Source organism: Manacus vitellinus, unplaced genomic scaffold (genome assembly GCF_001715985.3).
Source record: "Manacus vitellinus isolate BGI_N305 unplaced genomic scaffold, ASM171598v3 scaffold_15_pilon, whole genome shotgun sequence".
In the NCBI taxonomy this organism is placed as follows: domain Eukaryota; kingdom Metazoa; phylum Chordata; class Aves; order Passeriformes; family Pipridae; genus Manacus; species Manacus vitellinus.
The window spans coordinates 9,400,803-9,422,339 of NW_021939122.1; the positions used below are offsets into that span (position 1 = coordinate 9,400,803).

At 35.5% G+C, this 21,537-nt stretch overlaps 1 protein-coding gene across 1 annotated transcript in view; it reads left to right on the forward strand.

Moving 5' to 3' along the window:
• The window catches only part of DNTT (DNA nucleotidylexotransferase), an 86,551-nt gene extending 66,749 nt beyond the window's left edge, over positions 1-19,802 (forward strand). The window contains exon 11 of the mRNA XM_018069200.1: positions 18,655-19,802. Within this exon, the coding sequence (XP_017924689.1) occupies positions 18,655-18,741 (87 nt within the window). The 3' untranslated portion in view covers positions 18,742-19,802. The remainder of the gene's footprint in view (positions 1-18,654) is intronic.
• The last annotated feature ends 1,735 nt before the right edge of the window (positions 19,803-21,537 follow it).

Below are 21,537 nucleotides of genomic sequence, written 5' to 3' on the forward strand. Positions count from 1 at the left end.
GGCCCAAAAAATTCACTGGTTTCAAGGGCCCCCTGTTTGCAGTGCCTGACTTGAAATTTCTCTTGTGTAGTATCTGTCTTGTGACTTTGAAAAATACAAAGAAATATGTGTATCCATGTCATGTTTCCCAAAACCATCAGCTCTAGTTGTAACTCAGTCTCCACACCTTCTACATGTTTGAGTCTCAGCTTACACTTCTTCAATTCCTCAGTGAACTGCAACTTAAAAGATTTTCCTTATTCCTTATTATAACACAGGAGTTCTTGACAACGGCAAAGAAAAAAAAGCACAAACAAAACCCCAAAACTCAAACTAAATCAAACCCACAAAAAGCAGACCAAACCTTCAGGGCAAATTTCAAGTGTCTTGACCATAAAACCCTTAATCTAGGATTTCCATATATCAAATGAAGTACTTGAATAGCTCAGTTGTCCCTTTCTGGGAGGGACTCTGCTTTCGAATGTCCATCTGTCATCATGGACACACACACACAATATCTAATAATCTCATTTAATCCCATACGCAGCCAGTTTACTTCCACATTTTATTTTTTTTGCTGTAAACCACAGATGTACTACAGATTTCAAAACAAGAAGTCATGTTAATCTGTTGACACAGCAGAATGCTGTTCTTTTTTCTGCTGCAGTCTCAAAAATAGCTAAATCACATTATCTGAAATTTTCCACAAAGAAAGTCCACATATGCAGTATGCAAAATTTCAGACGAGGCAGGACTTGAAGTTATAATCTCCTTAACATGGGATCTTTTATCAAGTAGTGTCATTCTAACAAGAAACAGGGAGACAATTTCCCAGCAAGTATCCTAATATTTATAATCTAATGTGTTAAATTAAAATAATTTTAAAAATTATTTTAAACTTTCCAATTTTGTATTACGTTATTTCCAGAAATGACATTTTTAATAAAAAAGCCTTCCCCACTGCTATTCAGTGTGTAATGTAGTCAGAAATGTGCAGAATACAGCTATGATGTCTGTAACTGTGAAATTTGAGATGATGATGCATAGTGGAAGAGGAAAAGTTTGCAGTAAGTTGTGTGGCTGCCAAGGTTGATTCATTTTTAGCATCAACAGGTTAGTAAGCTTAAAGTAAGGGATAAAAATAATTAGCAATTTTACACAAGGGAACATATGCCCAAATCATGAAATGTTTAGGGTTGGTTTTGGGTTTTTTTCAATCATGAAGAGTAGAGAATCTACTTTATGGTAATTCTAGTGCTTTTCTTTAAAAATTAAAATACTAAAAAAGTGGATGTTTTATCTGTACCATCTTTTAAAATTTGACTGGAACATGAGCATATGTCTTTTGTAAGGACATTTCTCCTTGTGGCAGGAAATCTTCTTTTCTTGAAGCTAAAAACAATCAGGAAGCAGATATCCCTTGTGCAAGCTGCTCAAGATCCCTCAACACAATCTTAATTAAGGTTAATTAGACACCATAGGTAAAAACTGAATCACATCTTTTCCATATTTCTCTCCTTGTTTGCTGAAGAGAGGTTACCTTATGTCACCTACTCTGTCCAGGCAGACAAACTTTCGCACACAACTCTCTAACTGTCACTGGGCTATTGACTGGGATGTAATTTGGGAGCTGGGCCAAATCCTTTCTGCTTCATTCTTCTTTTATTAGTCTGTGTGTGTGTACAGCAAAAGGGATAGAAAGGTCAGGGAAAGTCAAACTAATTCTTGATCCTGATGAAGACCAAATCCTTTCCTTGAAAATACTTGCCTGTCATCGTTTAAAATTTCTCAAGCTGGTATAAGAAGATAATAAACCATGCTATAGCAAATACACTTTGTTGGGTTTTTTTCGGATGGAATATAACAGTGCTTGTAAGAGAATGTCATTCGTTATAAAAGAAAACAGTTTCCTGATTTGTTCTACATTCCAATATATAATTCAGTTTACTTTATGCTTCTATATTAATATTTATCAGCCCTTTGGCACTGAAGCTTGCACTGGCCCACTGCCTGAAATGTGATGTGTGTCAGAGAATCCCAGATTCCAGCGTTCAAAGGGACTTGCATCAGGAGAGAGTCCTGGTTACTTTAATGTATTTCCAAAGGGATTCTGACAGGAATAGGGAGCATTAACACAACAGTTAGGAATCAATTACATAGCTTTGCAGAGGGGAACAAAAGGAACAGATATTTTCTCCTGGGACTCATTACAAAGTTACACTGTGAAATTATTCCTCAGCCTTGATTTATTTTTTTCTTTCCAGTGTGACTCTTTTTATATAATTGTTGGTTTTGGAAGACAGTGTGCAATTATCCAACTAATGATTTTTTCAGTTCTGTAGTAAAAAGGGTATTTTGTAGATCTTCCTTTGGTAGGAAAATTATGGCAAAAAAATTGAAAATTTCCTACCAATTATCTGTCAGCCTCTCTTACATAAACAGATAGTGGATGTCCAAATCTGTGTCTCTTTAGAAGTGTGTACTAAAGCTGTGGAAATCAGCACTGGTATATACCAACCTGAAGTATGCAGTTTCTGTGATTTATGTCAACTGGGGGTCAAACCTTACTATGATCCCCACTCTTATAGAATGGAGTTTGTTGATCAGTCATGAGGAAGAAAGAGAAATTGTGTGTTCCCAATGTCTTATAATATTATTGCTGTTACAATTGGCATGGCACTCTTATGAACAGGCCAATAAAATTCTCATTGTAAAACTTTCCTGGTTCGTGAATGAACAATATGCTCTCTAAGTCAAGTAGAAGTGCTTTTGGAAAAAAGAATTTAATTTTTCTATGCAAACCATAATTCATCAGCTGAACTGTAGATTCTTCCTCAGAAAAATTAAGGTCCTTAACCTGGAAACTGTGGGATCACTGGTTGTTTTGACAATCCTCCGTATTGGCTTGAGGGTCAATTATCCCTTAACACACTATAAAGAATTTTTTTTACAACATGCATTGTGTCTAGACCTAATCAGGAGCTAATAAGAGTGCAAGTGCTGATCTCATTTTTTTATGTAATGTGTCCATCAGTACCCTGTCTGAACTGCAGTTTTCAGTGTGTGTGCATATATACAGTTGAAGGAGCAGGCTGGAAACAATGTGATGTTTTATCCATCAGATTCTTCCGGGTTGTGCGCTGTCCAGGCTCTGAACCTGGAAATGTCTCAAGGGCACAGCAAAATCACTCTGATACTTCTGTGTAAATTTTGCACATACTGCTGGTGTTTTGGATCCACAGAGAAAACAATCAAGAACAGCTGCTAATATGTGTGGAAGGCATGTTATCATGTGCAGCCTGGAAGTAATGTCTGGAGGCCACCTACCCCACTCACACCTTTTTGTACTCTGCAGTAGGTCCCCCCTTGCCTGGTACACTTGTCTTTTCTTGAACCACTTTGTAACTGGGTGCTGTGTCAGGCTGGTAAACTGACAAGATTACAGTCAATCAAAGGATCACGTACCAGTTCAGATGTGTGACATCAGAGGGCATATTCAAACAACTTTCAGGCTTTCATGTTCTCTGTTCTCTGAATGATTTCTGATCCCTCTTTTAATCCTAATTTGGCTTGTCAGAAGGCAACACGAGAAAGGATTTTGACATTTGGCATGAAGTGATGACTGTGTGAGCTTAAGAGAGCGTACATATTGCTGTGATATCGTCTAAGGAAGAAGGATGGTCCAGAAGTTTGACTACTAGCTTGCAACTTTGTCACAGTGTAGCCAAGTTTTCTCTGTAGTTTCAAGCAGATTATTTAGCCTTCCTTGATCTCATTTCCTGACAGTAAAACCTAATTCCCATGATGGAAAGAGGCAGTAAGAATACGTAGTTGACCATTGCAGCATAAACTAGTTCAGTCTGATAAAAGATTTTGATCACTCAACATTTTACCTTTCCCTATAAGTTGGAGAAAGAACAAATGTTTAATGAAGAATTTCAATTATGAAAATTTGCTTGTTCTCTTAATCAGAAGGAAAGTCAAAATGTTGATGCTTTTTGCAAAAGGATTTGCTTTCTGAATCTCAGCTTTGGAAACAATCCACAGATCAGACTGTTGCAAACATCCAAAGATCAGACAGCTCTCGGGGCTGCAAGCTCTGAGGTGCTCACTTGTCTGGCTGCTCCAGGCTCATGGAGCCAATAAACTCTGGGGATCCTGGCTCTGAAGTATTTAAAATGACTTATTTGAACTCAGACTCCCAGTAGCCTGTCAAGTAACTTATTGAGAAGATATGCAAGCTGGCAGCAGTTCAAATACGCTTAGATTTTTTCAAGTGTTTGGTAAACTAGATGCTATTGGTTTGTGGGGGTTTTTTCAGGGCAATAGTTTTATAATTACATCATTTTTATGGCACACTCAGGTTTAGGTGAGTAGGAAAATTCCAACAAACTGAAATTCATTAGTGTTTTCCTGATTACATCTGTTCAAAAGGTAATGGGATATTATGCTTGTGTGACTATACATGTGTTAAGTAGAAATACTGTTCCCTACAACCGTTTTTCTCTGGGAATCCTGGGAAGTTGCATTCTAGCAAAATCTATATATCGTGCTTCTCAGTACAGCTTGCTGTGAGGATGCTCCAAACTTAACTACAGAAGATGCTTCTGAAAGATCTACCGTTCTATGCAAAGCCCAGCCCTACCACTTATTCTATGGATAAATCTGACTTTTAAAAATGTAGGATTTATCAACCTTTTTTACTAAAGGTTGATAAAGGTTGCTTCCTAACTAAACTCTCTATCTGAATTAATTAGAAATTAATACCATTTCCAAATACTTCAGAACCTCTATGAAATAAACTTCTTTTTTTTGTTGTTGTTTTTACATTTTGGTAACTATTCGGAAACTATTCCTCAGAGTAAAGGAAGTGGTTTAAAACTTCCTCACTTCATAGGGTTTCAGGTGCAGTGGGATTCCCTATTGCTCTTTCCTTTCATCCAGAGTATATTTATTTTTCTTGATACCATTTACTCTTCAGCAGTTACTGAGAGCCAGCTTTGCATAAATCAGGAACTATTTAAATTTTTCCAGAAGTTCTGAGTGATATATTTCCTTAAATTGTTATCTTTTGAGCATGCAAGTTAAGCTGAATGAGCCATGGGGGGTGGGGGGTGGGCTGGATGCATTAAATTGCTTCAGGTACTTTTCTCAATTTCTGTTTTGTGGCAGGAGATTTCTAGGGTTGGCACACGGGACACCTTCATGGCTAGATCATGGCTATGTAGAAAGTGTCTTTCTCCCTCACCTTGGAGATCCTCAAACTTGTTGTGGATTCTGAGGATTGAGTTTGTCTTGTAAATTCTGATTTTTATCTTATATAAACCCATATATTTCCACAATATTCCAGAAAATCACTTTTAAGTCCAATTATTATTTTATGCAGTTCGTGGCAGCAAAATGAAATGATGTAAATAATTAACATTGCTTTTTTGCAAAAGAATAGGTGGGTTTCCTAGAGTATAATAGACTAATTGAATTATTAGCATATGAATGTTCTTGCACTGACATTGTAGGTTGATGTTTTTTTGTAAGAGAAGGGTCATGAGCTCAGTGTTATTTTGAAGAGTCATTGGAGCAGCAAGCAGTTATTAATTTTATGTCCTATGTAAATTTAAGATGGAAAATAGCTCCCTTAATGTTTTCTACTAGAGAAATATTGCAAAAATATGACATTATACAGATGACTGATTGATGATTGATGACAATTTTGCATTTAAAAAACTTCATGTGAATTTGAATGTCATTAAATGTTATTTAGTTGTTGAATAACAAGAGAGGTGGTTTATATAACTGCTCTGAATAACAAACTCACAAGGGGCATCAAAAACTTTGTAATGGGACCCAGCTTTGCAAGCTATTAACTGCTGTGCAATTACACTGAATATAGTAAGATTCTGTGATCCCAACTTTTTTAAGAGAATATTTATGTTTTTCTTGAGAATATTTACTTTTCTTCCTGAAACCATTATAAGCATGAAAGGGGTAATTTATCTTTGGTTTTCTTCCACACTGTGAAGCTCACGTGCATTCAATAGTCATCATCACTATTGCACTGTTTTTGCCACTTGCCTGAAGAATGAATTCCTATTTAGGAAAAACCTAACTAACTTTCCAGACAGGGCTTACCCTGTCTGCCTTTGCATATATCTCTAAAGCCAAATTACAGTGGTGATTACAGTCTCAGTAAATTACTATTTTATGACTGTAATGCTCTGATGAGCTGGCTTCAGAGTGTCTGTAAGCATGCTGAGTTCTGCTACTGCCCATCTTTTGCCAGAGTAGCTGCTTCACAGACAACCACAGTGTTTGCAGGAGGTAGCCCGTCCAGTCATGCCTGGCAACATACTCGATCTTCTAGCATCCCTCATGATATTCAATTTTTTCTCTGGCTGAGTCTAAGTCTGTGTTGAGGCTTTTACAGTTACAAGCCAGTGGCTTTTATTGTGAAACATGGCTTACCTGACAGTGACCATGTTGGTGCAAAAAGTTAAGTTCATATGTCCATGTGGTGGCTTGGCTTAGAGGACGGAAACAGCTCTGAGGAAGCCAAATTGATTGCAGATGGCTGGGCAGTTATCTGGACTTTCCAGATAAAAAGCCAGCTTTGTTTTCCAAGCAGGGATTCTTTTCTTTCACTACCCAATACTATAATTCTCAAAAACATGTATCACCAGGAAGAAGAGCTGTCTATTGTTCTATAACCTCATTTTATTACATAAAGTTGTGTAATATTCATGTGTTTAACCGTGTATTCAATAGTTACTCTTTTTAAGTTGGTTTGTCATCCAAGAACATGTACTCCACACTATCTTTCATTGAAAAAAGATGCTTGCAAAAGTACTTGCACAGTTAAAGAAACATTTTTTATGATTCTTTAAAAGTTGGATGTTATAGTCTTATTTTGTCAGATGCTGCTCTAAAATTATAAAGTTATAATGGTGATATAATCAGCCTTGGGAACATCTTGATGTATTAAACATTCTGCAGCTGCAGAGTTTGCTTTAGATGTCTGCAACAATGACTGGATTAAAGGTACAGTAAACAGAAAGATCCAAAGTTTATAATATTGATTTCCAATGTGCTCTCTACAACTACCTGAGAGTGTGTTATAGCAAGGTGAGGGTTGGCCTCTTCTCCCAGGCAAATAGCAATAGATTGAGAAGACACAGTCTTAAGCTGCTCCTGGGAAGTTTAGGTTGGACATTAGGAAGAAATTCTTCCCCAAAAGTGCGATTAGATATTGGACTGGGCTACCCAAGGTGATGGTGGAGTTACTGCCCCTGGAGGTGTTTAAGAAAAGACTGAACATGGCACTTGCTGCCGTGGTCTAGTCGACATGGTGATGTTCGGTCATAGTTTGGACTCAGTGATCTCATAGGTGTTTTCCAACCTAATTGGTTCTGTGATTACTATAATTAAACAGAGTCATTGTAAACAGTTGCACATACCTTCATTTATGTCCCAATTCTTCTCTCTCTCAGGAAAGTGGAAATTGTATCTGTGATTTGGGTGATTTGTTCTTTTTATCCCCTGGTCTCTTTTTAAAAATTAAGAATCAAAATAATCTACTTTCTTCCTTAAATTAAAAAATTATAAAATTATTAAATTAAATAAAAAAATTATTATGCATTTTCTTCAAAACTGTGCTTCTCCTCAGTGTTCTCTTAGCATTTTAGATGTTTCACATACAGCATATGATTGTTTTGCTTTTACAAAATGTGCACGTAGTTCATATATATATACATATATTTAGCTACCTTTAATATCTTTGTAATAGCAAGCTGTACATCTAACACAAAGATAAATATACCTAATTGTTGTTTCCTCTGCTTGGTGTGTTTTTTGAGCAGTTCAATGAAACCTTTATTTCTAATGAAAAGAGCTCTCTCAAAATGCATAAGTAGATGCAGATCCTCGATATTTCGACTATACTTTTTTATTAATTTTAATTTCTAGAGCAGTACAGAGCCAACGATTTTCAATTGTTTTAATTCAATTATTCAACGAGTGTGCCGGGGTAAGTTATCATATTTTCTGTTAAAAGAAAAACGAAGTTAATTGAGAGGAAGCTGGAAAAGGAAAGAGCCAAGGGCCAGAGAGGAAAAAGGCACATGGAGTGGGAGTCAGAATGGGAAGTCTGTGGTGGATGTACAGATTTGATAAGGAAGTGCAGAGTGGCTGGGAAAAGCTATGAGGAATGGAAAGTATATATTTAATTAGCAGCTGCTTTGTGGAAAGGCATCTAGGTTGGTTGAAGAGACTGAAAAGGGGCATGAAAAAAAATTACAGGAAAGAGATATGAATGGAAGTTTGATGGACTGAAAAATAAATTAAATTCATCAGGCTAATGCTCTAAGCTGGCAAGAAGAAACTTTCAATTGCCCCAAATAATTGAGTTAACTCTGAATATGGCATGAGTAGAGCTTGGAGTTAACATTAGAAATCAGAGGGGTGAGATCAACAACTTTGTATAGGGAAGTAGTGAAGACAGGGAGCTAGAACAGATAGAGGTTATAAAAGCTCATTTTCCTAAGACCGATTGATCCCATATTGGCCGGCAACTCAGGATTGTGTCAGTGCTGTCAGCAAATATTTGTTAGCCCTGTAGCACAATACATTTCCTGCCTAGTGGACAAAGCTTAAGAGTATTACAGGATTTGAAATAAGCAGTATTTCTTTGAACAAAAAGAAGTCTCTATGCATATACATAGGAAAATTGAATTAAGGTTAAAATTCAATCAACCACATTCTGGGATTTCTTAAATTGCGTGTCTTTGATTTTGCAATCTCAATTATGTTCTTCTGGAGTGGTTTGTTTATAATAATCCTATATGAATTATTCTCAACTGAGTTTCATAAAAAACAGGATTCTGCATTTTTCTTGTTTCCTTCAGTCATGTGAAGCTTTATAAGGCAAAATACAACAAACCAACTTAACAGTATTTGACGAGCTAAAGATACTGTAAATAACACAGAGTAAAACATGAGTATAGCTACAGTGAAAAAGGAAATAATCCCTGTAAATATTTTTTAGGACTTTGTGATAGTGCAGAGATTGTCAGAGAACTGCAGGGGGCAATAAGTTTTTGTTCTGGTTTTGTTTACAACAGTGTGCTATTTAATATGTTAAAATTTTTACCTCGGTTATCAGATAGGAAGTTCCAAGTTTCTTTTCACTTTATGTGCCCCAAACTGAAAACGTATTATTGTAGTCTGGATGGGAATGTATTATACTCTTTATTTACTGTGGAATGTTTTTAATTATTAAAATTGTAATTGGAGCTTGGATGCATAACAATGTAGTGTTTTGTAAAAAAGTAACCATATATCTGTCATTTTAAACAGGAAATGGTTCCTTTTTATGTACAGCACAGTCTTGTTTACAAACTAAATTTTAACAAGTAGAAGAAGTGCTTGTAATGTTAAGTCAACAGATAATGTCTTTTAATATTTAATTTTTTTAAGTGCTAGTGCTTCAGCACTGGTCTTTTTCTTTCTCCTTCATCAAAACTACTTGGAATAAGTAGATTTCATGAAGAAAACATGAAGATATTTTTTTATGCCATGTTATGAAATAGTTAATAGGATAAGTGCCTAGAATATCCTAGTATTAGCCTGATTTTTTTATTTTTACTTTATTAATTTATTATTTACTGTTCAGAAATTTAATATCAATAAACCTATAACTAGAGTTAGAGACAAGTTTAAGAGAAACATTCCAGTCTGGTATTTGTGATTAAAAGGACAGGACATGTTCAGTGGTAAAATGAAATGAGAATTTATGATTCTGGCTTCTATTACCTTCAAAAATTATTCATGCCCAGAATTATTAGAATAAATTCCACTGCATTATTTTGCATCAGTACCATTACACATGATTTTGCCTGAGGGTATCGAGTCAATGGATAATGCTTGTAATACTGCTTTTTCAATCATGGTTTGTTATAATGTCATTTCAAAGAGTAATTTTTTCTCTCTTGATTTATTTATCATCTTATTTGTAGCTGGATTAGGAACAGATTAGTTTTTATTTTAAAGCAGTCATGGTGATGTGAATATTACTACAGAAAACACCAGTTAAAGAGAAAAATTTGGAGATCATATATTGTCAGAGGGACTTCAGGTTATTTGCTACTGAAAACTGTTATGATACTATCAAATGGAAAATGCACAGCATCTACATAGTGTTGTGGAATATTATTATTGAACTTGATGACATACTTCACATTGCTAGCTCAATTAGTACTTCAGCATTCATGTTCTATAATTATTCCTATAATAAAATTGTTTGTGCTGTTAGTAGTCTCATTCATAAACATATCATAAATATTTAGTAAAATGTCTAATTACAAGCAAAACAAAAATCACCATCAGCCAGTCTTAAAACCAAACCTCTCCAAAAAACTCAAATGAAAAAGATTGGGAGAAACAAGGAAGGAAGAACACCTGAAAGTTGTTAGTGATATTGTTTTAGGAAAGTACTAGAAGACAGATGCTCAGTTATTATAGCAATCCACAAAATGTAAAAAATGTGTATTGACCATAATGAAATTAAATACTGATGGGTAATTACTACACAGTTCCTTAGGGCTTGTTTCTATCATGTTTTTTTTCATCAAGCATTGTCTCGTGCTGAGAATGTATCTGACTGACTAGTGATAACAATGAGGTGCTGTCCCTCTCAGGCTGGATAGCAGTATGAATATGGAGGACCATCAAGAAGTTTCGTTTTTCCATGTTACTTTCTGGCAGCATTCATACTACCCAAGAAAATAACTGAATACAATTATTTGGAAGCTCTTATATAATTATCTGGAAATTGCTTTAATTAGCCCTTTTTATCACCTCTCTTCCTTCCCCTCCTTCTCCATAAAACAATTTTTACTCACTGTGAAAGTTACTGATTACAGTGATTCTTGTTATCACTTTGTCGACCCTAATGAGTTCAGCTAGAGATGTCAGAGAAGTAGCCACTATTTTATGGATTGGTGTTATGTTGTATTCCCACACTTTCATTGGAGATTGAAGGCGCTCAACCTCGTATCACTCAGTGCACTGCAGGAATTTATGGGTCTTCCATAAGGCTTTCTCTACAGCTGCTTTACAAAATTCTGGTTCTGTAATGGGTATAAAATTGCAAAGCTATTTGATACACTGAAGCTCAGAGGCAGATTTATGTTTTCCACCGAAGATGTACAACATTCATTCTTGTGAAGTTAACAGCAGCATAGAGGAGGAGGAGGAGGAGAAAGTAGATGGCTTCCTGATCAGCGTTTGCAAAACATATTTTCAATCTTGGTCATTACAAGTCAATAAAGAAGGAATGGAGCTGGTTGCAATGTTGAATATAGGCTGCAAGGCACAGTATGACAGACCTGAATGACAGATGGAAATCCTGGTGCATGGGCTGCACCCATTTATAGATGGATGGAGGTGGTGCAAATCCATCTGTTGAAAAGAAAGAGATACATGGTCCTTGTGGCTTAACATTGATGTCACCAAATTCTGTTACTAATGTCAGTAATTTTTAAGTCTTGACGGCAGCACGGGGCTCCTCTTAGTTATTTTAGTAAAAATCTCTATGTATTACCGTGCATATTCCTTTTTGACATGCAGCATATAAATCACAGCCCACTCCTATTTAGGGTGATGCTTAGTGACTGAAGTTCTACGTGGTAAGCATAGAAAATAGCATGGAGCTAGATGTTTAGGGAAGATTTTAAAGAAATATGCGTGGCAGAGGCTAGCCTTTCACTCACACCTCTTGTATTATTATGAATCATACTAACCAAGTAATGATGCTTGTCTTTAGGTTAGTAAACTCAAATATAGACAAAATGACATAAAAATGATCTCGGAAAGATGCTACTTTTCTTTGAAACCAGTTCCTCACTACTGTTATGGGGAGTTATGCGTTTTTCTCATAGGTTTCTTCAGACCTTGTGGCTTATACTGTTTAGAGCTAGTAGCTGCACCAGTTAATCCATAAGATCTTTCTGCAAGAAATTACTCCAGAAAGTGATTTCATTTGATAACGAGGAAGGTGGGAATATTTTGCAAATAAACAATTTTTGAACAGGAAGTAATTGAAACACTTTAAGTTTGCAACATTCTTCTTCACCCTCCCTTGTAGCTGTTCTTTTTGCTGCATCACTTTGCAGGCTAAACAAAAGCTAAAAAACAGTTTAATGCTTTTCACTCAATCTGCTGCAGGTCTTTATTAAGACCCAGATAAATTTGTCTAGGCTATTGCTTTTCCCCCACCTTCTCTTTTCACTGCTTTCTATTCTAGGTGCCCTTCCTTTTTTGCTTTTTGGTTGGCTGGTGGTTGGAGTAAATTTGTGTAGTTCTGTAAATTTTCTTTAAAATATTCTGACCCATTATATTAGAGATTTGAGTCTGAATTTACATCTACCTGAAAAAAAAAATCAATTCAGAAATCTCTGAACTAAAATTCCACTGAAAATTTCTCTTCACTGTATTTTCTTCAGTTTTCCCTCCCTATCTTGTCATATATGCTGCATTCATTCTCCATGTGAAAGTGCTGAACTGCAGAAGCTCATCAGCATATTCAGTATTGTAAGAAGTGTTAGCATAGGAGGCACCATTAGAAGGTCATGTCAAGTTAATCATTCAGTAACTCCTCCATGCTGGTTTGGTTTTAGTCTTTTTCTAGCTGTTACTGCCATTCTCCATTTTGTCCTCTCTCCTCCTTTTTTTTTTTTTTTTTTTACTTATTTTTAGCAAACATTACTAGCATATCCATATGTATGAGTCCAAGATAGACCTAATTGAATTTGGTGGGCATCAAGGATATATACAACTCAAAGTGTTTATTTTAGAGCTTGTAATAACTTAATTGTCAATAAATAGAATCTTCAATTAGTTGTGCCATGGAGTGAATTTGGGTAATTTTTCATCCATCAGTCTGCATAATCTGATTGCTTCTCTTATGATTGACCTTTCTGAGAGAAGATGTAAGATTTCTGAAACAGAACATATGTTCCCCCTGTCTGTATTGTCTTCTCTTGGGCTTTCCTGACTCAGTTGCTTTGACAATGGTCCTTGTACTTGTCACATCCAAGGATTCCTGGACATCTGCATTCAGCACATTCCGTGGTTGGCCTTGGAACTCCAGTTTTTGTTTGAAAACTATGCTTTCCTTGCCAGAGGTTGACTTTTTTTGTGACCTCAGTGTTTTCAAGTTTTCTTTTGATTGTGAGCTAATGGAGATATTCAGGCTAGTGAAGCAGAACAGGCTTCCCAGGTGGAAAGCAGCAGTGAATTTGCATGATATCATAAGGCTTGTTTGCTAAGGTTCACCAGAAATTCATGCAGCTCAAAATAGTCAAATGAAAAAACCTGTAGCATTGGGATATCTTTAATTTTGCACTGAGACCTTACTTTTCTCCTCACTGAATTTGTGTACTGTCAGTCACAGGAACTTTTAACACTCAAAAATAGGAAGCAAATGAAATTGTATAGGTATAAACCATTGGTGGGTGCCTACACACTTTTAGCTTTTCAAAATTTGAACAGTTGATGTAACAACATATTTTTTGCTTTCTGATCTCTTTGTTCTTTCTTTCTTTTCTTACCTTTCAGGCAGCTCACTTTTCTGTTTTTAAAGAATTTCGTAGTACAAGCCCCAAATTTTCAATTTTCCTTGCAAATTTGATCATACAATAAATGAAAATGTGACTACTTTAAGCTTTCAAATGTCTATTTATTTAGTTTCCCCTCAGTATTTTGTGGGTTAGAAGTTGCTTAGGGCTATTGTCACATATTACATTTAATAACCATATATTAGGAAACAATTTTATGTACTACAACTACTTGTTTAGAAAAATTTCAACGATGGTTGTTATAGCATTCATAGAAATTCTCCCAGAAAAGTGGTGGTTGTTTGCACCTATTCTAACTCGTTGGTTTTATTTCTGTATATGGTTATTTCTAACATTTTCACAGATGAGAATTAATTTAATGCACTACCCATTTATTGTCAGTCTTGCACTGGACTCAATTAAATGTGACCATTGAGTACAGAAGATAGCTGCAGTCAATTTAAGGGTTGCAGGAAATGTTACAACAAAAAGACTTCAGTGTATTGTTTTGTGGACGTGTGATTATGCAGACATTTTTGATGCAATGATCAGACAGTCTCAAGAGTTGAATACTTTTGGCATGTTATGCAGGAGTTTAGGTCAATAGAAACTGAAAGTCACAAAATAATGAAACATATACCTACATTGCAAGGTATACATTATAAAAGGTTGATTTAGTAAACATAGCAGCTTCCTAAAAGTTTCTGCAGTACTGATGTGACCTGTGTGCTGTGGTGGTGTATCAACACTTGTTATAGCGAAAATGGCCCAGGGACAGAGACCAGAGAGGATAACACTCGGGTCAGGTAAACATAGAGGAACATTCCCATTGCTAATCATATGGAAAATACTTGTTTTTTCATGGATTACTTATGTTTCTGCCTTCACAGTTCTTGCTGTAAGCTCATTTTATTAATTTAATTAACAGCTATTTTTTCAAGGTTACAAATGCTATTTGGGCGAGTGGGATTAGAGAAAAAGGGAGTGTGCGCAATTTAATAGCTTTGTACTATTAATCCAATAAACCATCATGGTACTTTCAATCTAATAAGCCATCACAGTATATTCTATCAATTGTGGGTCTGGTGTTATGGTGCACTGCTTCACTGAATGCCATGGCCTTTCATATCTAAAGAAGGGCTTTTGCATCTTGTAAGCTATTGCAAGGAATCTAAGCAGCAGCATCTCTTCATTAGTCCCAATTACCTTTAATTAAAAATCTTCAATTGACTTGGCAGAAGTGATGACTGGTGAATATGTCACTAAAGTGACAAATACACATGTAAGAAATTTAAGGTGCATTGTAGTATTTTTTACCATGGCTGATTAAGCAAGTCCTGTAATTATCATCACTCATCTACAACTGACTTTATCCACAAAACTTATTTTTAGAATGGACTCTGTCCAAGCACAATGAACAGTTAAGTTCCAAGCTTGCAAATGACAGTCTGTCCTCTTCTTTTCTGTTGCTCATTTATCATTGTCGTGCTTACAGCCTCTGTAATAATTTCAGACGTGTAAAGTAATGGGGGTTTAGACTGCTTGGCATTTGTCATTCGGTGTACTGGAAGAACTACAAAGTTAAATATGATCACATTGCCATTATATCTTCATTTTAATGATTTTAAAAAGAAGAGGAAATATTAAGGTAATTAAACTGATGTGAATAGGCGTCACATGTGAAACAACATGAAAATCAGTAAAAGAAGGCAAAAAAATTAAATTATAACATCCCTAAACACCCTGTGTGAGAATTTGCCATTTTAAAGTATGCAACATAATCCTGGAAACAAAGAAAATGTTAGAATAAATGTGTATGTTAATGACATCCCAGATGCTTGTCTAGAAGCAAAGTTGTATCAAAGGGTTTTGTAAATTGTTAACAAGATACTGTTGGCAATATTCTTCGTGCCCTCCCCGCCTCCCTCCCCCAATTTATTTGATGTAATAGTATGTCAGAAGGAGTCCAGACAGTCCTTAATGATTATGGCCCTTCAGGGTCTTTTGCAAAAGGAGGGGGTGTAACTCCTACACAATGTCATAGTTTTCCAAAGGATAATGAAATCCACTAAAGTATGACTGCATTCTTTCTGAATTACAGCTGTAAAGCTAGTAAAAATCAGAACTAAGAAAAGAGTAGGAAAAATGGGGTATGAAAAGAAATTATTTGTCTTTAAAAGGGCACAATTTGGCTGGGACTTATTCAAGAACAAATGTTCAAATAGTGTATAAAGCAGAACTTTGTCAGTAATCAGTTAGGAAACTTCATACTTAATTATTGTTTCTCAGCTAATACCAAGGATTATAAGGATTTAGAGAAAGAACTTAGTCAAATTTCCACCACATATCTCATCTTCAGAACAATGGATTGCACATCTGCACACATTGTACATGCCAACCTGGAGTACTTCACTCTTCAGCAGATTCTGCTGGTTCAGAACCATCAAATCCCATTTCATCAAGGATACTGTACAGTACTAGCTTTTATTTTGAGGTATTTGTATTCAAACAAATTTTTTAAGTTCATCTGAAGGTGGGACAAACAGTAATGAAATGCTACAGTGACAGGCTGGAAGATATTTATAGTATTATTCAAGTAAAATAGATTACTTAGTTTGGCATTTGCAACATACTGTTATTACCAAGTCATTTGGTAATAAACAGTAGGATATCAGTCTACTTGGAATCCAGTTAAATGTGTGCTTTTCAAGAGGGCTGTGCTGTTGGCCATTGCTGATTTATATAACTGAAACTAGAATTCTACTTTATTAAGTAATGGTTTAGTTTTGTTGGCTTCATCGTATTAAAATGAGATGTGAAACCAAGTGACAATAGCAGTATAATAGCTGTTTGAACTTTGGCCATGAGAGTTAGTACATCATAAAGTGGTGTCTTCTGTGTCTCACTCTCTGCTTCCCTTTCATCGAAAGTATTATTGATCATTAATGCCAAAATGAAAAATGAGAGGTAGCAAATTAATATAAGAAAACATTTAGATGGCAGCTGTTCTACATTAGGTGTAGTTAATGGTCATGTTTGCAACCACAAATGTAATATTTACATCCATTGAAATAACAGAATTGATTAAATGGGATAAGAGAAGAGTGATACCAGCTTCTCCAGAGCATTGTTTTTTGTAAATTTGATTGATGTTGATGGGGCCTGTTTTGGATCTGCAGAATATTAGTAAGAAGATGAAAAAGAATCACAACTAGACAAGCAGTTCATTACTTTTCTTGAGCAAAAAGAAAAGAAAAATCAAGAAAGAACAGTAGTGAACGCACTAATCGCATTTGCAAACACTGTATAAGCTCTGCATAGATTGACATAGAAGGAAAATCATAGGTTTTGATTAACGTTAATAACACATCACTAAAGCAGTTTGCAGATACCAGCTAGAGATTTACTTAGAAACATGGCTTGTAGCTACTGAGAGTGGTATTGAGCATCAGATACTTTGTATTAAAAATTTTCCCTGTCAAGCAAATGAAATGAGTTTAGCTTGGAGGAAAACATAAAGGGACAGAACAAAAGAAATGGGGTCCCACAGATATGAGGAGCTTTTATTAAAGAGTGTCTATATCATCTATCTATGAGTGTAAGATTTTTTTTGTTGTTTTACTTTTTTTTAAGTACTGTAGCTGTATGATTGTCCTCTTGTTCTTAGTAGTAACAAAAGAGAAAGAAAAAAATCCCTAAAATCTTGTCCTCCCTAGGAGATATTTGAGGAACAAAATATCCCCAGTACTGTTATCCAACTGGCAGTTATCAATGTCTTCTCTCCTTTTATTTTATTTCTGCTCTTTACTATATGGAAAATGGATCAGTTTTACCCTGGTCAGTGCTATTTGTAGGTTCCTTTTATTCCAGAATCTGACATATGAAAAACTTCCTAGGAAAAATGAATATCATTTGTCTATGATTTATAAGCAATCTTTGCTATTGCAGACACAACATTGATCTGTCAGTTCACAGTTGTGAATCTCTGGTGCCAGAAGTTGTTCCACCATACCATGGGCCTGCTCTGATCTAGTTATTGACTCCTTTTCCTGCCCCATTCCCATGGGTATGCTGGACAGCACAGCCCTCCTGGAGGCACTGCTTGGCAGCAGAGAAAGCAGAGGTGCTGGAACATGTGTTCCTATACTTCACAGCAGTCAGAGATTTTCCTGACTCAAAAGTTTTTTTCAGTGGGTTCTCTAGACAGCATATCCTCTTTCACAGTAGAAAGCAAATCTAGAATATTATGAAGCTTAACCCTGAAGTTTTTATGATGCTGGAGTTTGAGATTGTTCAGGGCTGAACACTGATTGAGACTTAATATTAAGTATTCTGTTTCAATAGAAATGAATTCTTTCTTAGTTCCAAACTCCTCTAAATTGTGAGGTTACAGTGTTTTAATATTCACCTATCTTAGCAGATGTTTTTATTATTATTTTACTTTAGTGATGAAAGGAATGCATAAGACTGTGTGATTTACTATACCAGTCATTGTAGGGAAGGTAGGCTTGTGATTGTTCCCTTGTAAAAATACTATCCTGTGTTATCAGAAGTACAGATACAAAAAAAACAAAACTAGATTTTCCTGTAAAACATTCATTAGGAGTGTTTTTGTTAAAAAAAAATAAATACGCTTTTAATGCTTGGTTATACGTATTTAGTGTAACCATCAAATCAGCTTGAATGCACTTATAGAGAACATTACTGTATTAATTTAAAAAAAAATTAATGATTTTATGAAGAAAGTCAATCTATTTACTCTCATGGAAGAGAAATGAAGGTTGGATTTGAGTTCTAGTCCTGATAGTTGTGCACGGAGTCTTGAAAAACTGAATCAAAACAAAGTTCTAAACTAGTCATTATAACTGAAAACATCAAGCAGCATTAACATTCTTTTTTAACTTGCTTTCACATTTCAGGGTTGGCACACTGATGAAGACTGTATTCTGTAGAGAATACAATGGGTAGAGCTGTCAAAAATTAACTCCTTTTCAACAGCAAAAAACATCAATTGAAATTTCTGTCTAACAAACACCCTTATTGACTTCCTTTTTAATTTTTTTCACAGCGGATCTTTCTCAAAGCTGGAAGTGAGGAAGAAATCTTTGCACATCTTGGCTTGGATTATGTTGAACCATGGGAAAGGAATGCTTAAAACGATTTGCCACAGTACATTTGTCGATTGACAGCAATGGTCTTTCTACCCATATCTCAGTGTAATTTAGATATATAATACAATATGTATTTCTGTGACAACTAAAAAATTTAAATATATTAGAAGTCATTTGCACGTGCTAATGTTCCTAGACGAGCTCAAGCTTTTCAGAGTCTTTTCCAGTCTTTTCTGTGTTAGTTTTTGAAGTTACAATGTGGAAGTGATAAGATAGAGCTTGTTTTGGGGGGAAATTTGAAACTGGTGAGATTTTTGCTTCTAATAGGCATTTAACATTCCTGTGAACAATACTTGCTTTTTAAATAGTCAGCTGTGACAATACCTAAATAATTCAAAACATTTGAGCTGAGTCGAGAAATTACTGAAAGGTATGCTTATCGTTAACTGAATTTCTTAAGTATTTTACTGAATCCATATATAAGATTGCTACTGTATATAAGGCTTAATGACCTAGGCAGGACCTACTTTGCAGTCTCAGCAACTTGAAGCTTCAGCTGTAATATTTTTCTACATAAGGCTGTAAAGAAGTTGATAATTCAGTGACAGTTAAAAAAACATTACACAGAAAGGGATTTTGAAAAGAAAAGTACTCAGTACTAAGCTTCAATTGTGCAGAAAAATACTATAAATTTGGAGTTCTGATGTGGACTAAAGATGATTCAGATTATGTGGTGTGATGGTCCTCAATCAGGAATTTGAATTATAACCTGCATGAAAACAACTGTTTCAACTGTCAGACTGGTGACCCTCGAAGATGAAAGCTTTTCATTGTCTGTGCTCAATTTAGATAGCAGGAAATTTATTTATTAGTATATATATATACATTGGAATGGAAGTTTACCTGAGCTATTGGCTACTCTAGAAAAGTGTACTCTCTTTTTAGTCAGAAGTTCACCTGGGATGTGAAATAAAAATAATCCTATAAGGTATTTTGTTTCAGAAAATGTCCAGGTAGCTTTTGTCACTGTAATGATAATGAAGAATTTGTAATACAGTTATCCTTTAATGAACAAGGACATTTACTGCTTTAGGACATGAAGCTGTTCACTGACCAGTCATTGTCATTTGTAGAATAAAGGTGATTAAAAACACCAAATAATTTTCTTTCTTAAAAGTCTGAAAGTTTTTTTTCTCAGTTGAGGCTGACTACACCTCTTGAAATGATGGGGAAATAATGGTAGTGACAGGGTTATGCACAACAGTTATTACTTACAGTAAAGGCTTCCCATATTCAAACAATATTTGATACTTAGAAAAAATGTACTGAATTTGTTTACTCATTTTAGAAGACTGCATCATAAACTATTCTAAAACCTCAGGCAGGGATGTAGAAAAATGTGATAATGGCAGAAATTTTCTTCTTGACTGTGTCAAAGCATCCTATTTAAGTGCAGATTTGCTAACTGAGCTGAAAATACAATGCTACTTTCTAAATTGCTCTAACTATAAAGCACTGGCATTGCTTCCTGCATTATGGTACTGAAGTGTGAAGTATCTTCTCTGTGTTTTGCATCAGGGTGCTGACACTTACTTGCCAGTGGCCTTTTTTAGTCCTAGTGCAAAAGAACAAAAGCCTTGTCTGAATATTCTTTCGATTTGGCCAACATTTATCAGAAATTATGCATTCCAGTTGTGCTGTTTCTCCATACTTCAAGCCACAGAGGAAATATGAAACATTCTGAATTCCACATAAATAAATAACTTCCATCTTGTCTGCCTATACACGACTTATAATTATGCCACCTATAAGGGAGAAGATACCAACACAACTTCTGGTGGCTCCTTCAAGATTGAAAGAAAACAGCATATCCCTTTATTCTTTTATTTCCCTCAATTTTTCTGCGCTTTAGTTAGAATACATCTTACAGCTTACTCACTGAATCAACTATTAAAGAATACTGTGGAACTGTTAAATGAGGGGTTGGGTTAAGCAGAAGAACAAAGTTCTTCTATCTTCATCCTGGTTTGACCGTGAAGATAGTTTCTGTTATGAATACCTTCACTGAGGAAGCTGGTACCCCAGTCAGTATTATAGGCACCATATGCAGGATCATCCTTGATAGCACCAGCCAAACTCATCGTGCATGGACTGGCAGAACCAGAAAAGCAGAAGCTCCATTTTTAGTAAATTAACTCTGAATCATAACATGATGCTTCTTGCATCAATTAAATCTAGTCCTGCAGTTCTGAACAGCCCTGTAATCATTTCAGTGGTTCTTGATGGTGCTAGTCAGCTGAGACTGTAATTAAAGAAGATAAAAGTCATATAGGAGAGCTGGGATGAAATAGGTTAAAGGAAATAAAACCTTTATCAGCTGAGCATGTCTGAATCCATCAGCTAGTGAAAACTCCCTACAGTGTAGTGGAACTGTTGGAGTCAATGGTAACAATACTTCTGAACTCATGAAGGACAGGTGAGGCCTCAGGGCCTGAAAAAGGGCAAACACTTGTAACAAAAACAGACTAGTATTTGTAATAGGAGGAAAGGAAGAGAGAACTTTAGATCAGTGCACTTAATATTTCCTAAATTGCTGGGATGATTAATAGGCTATATTTTTAAAGCACCTAGGGGAAAATAAAGTGATAGGTTATTGATAACTTGTTAATCAGAAACAAATCATATCAAACTAATTCAGTTATAAAGTCCCTGGAGGCTGTTTTTTTTAAATGTCTGTCCCTCCTCCCCTGCCTTATGCCAAGGCAATTTGGCAAGTAGTGAGTGGAGAAGGATCATTGGTTTTATAGGCATCTACAGACTAATTCTCTAAAAATGTTCAG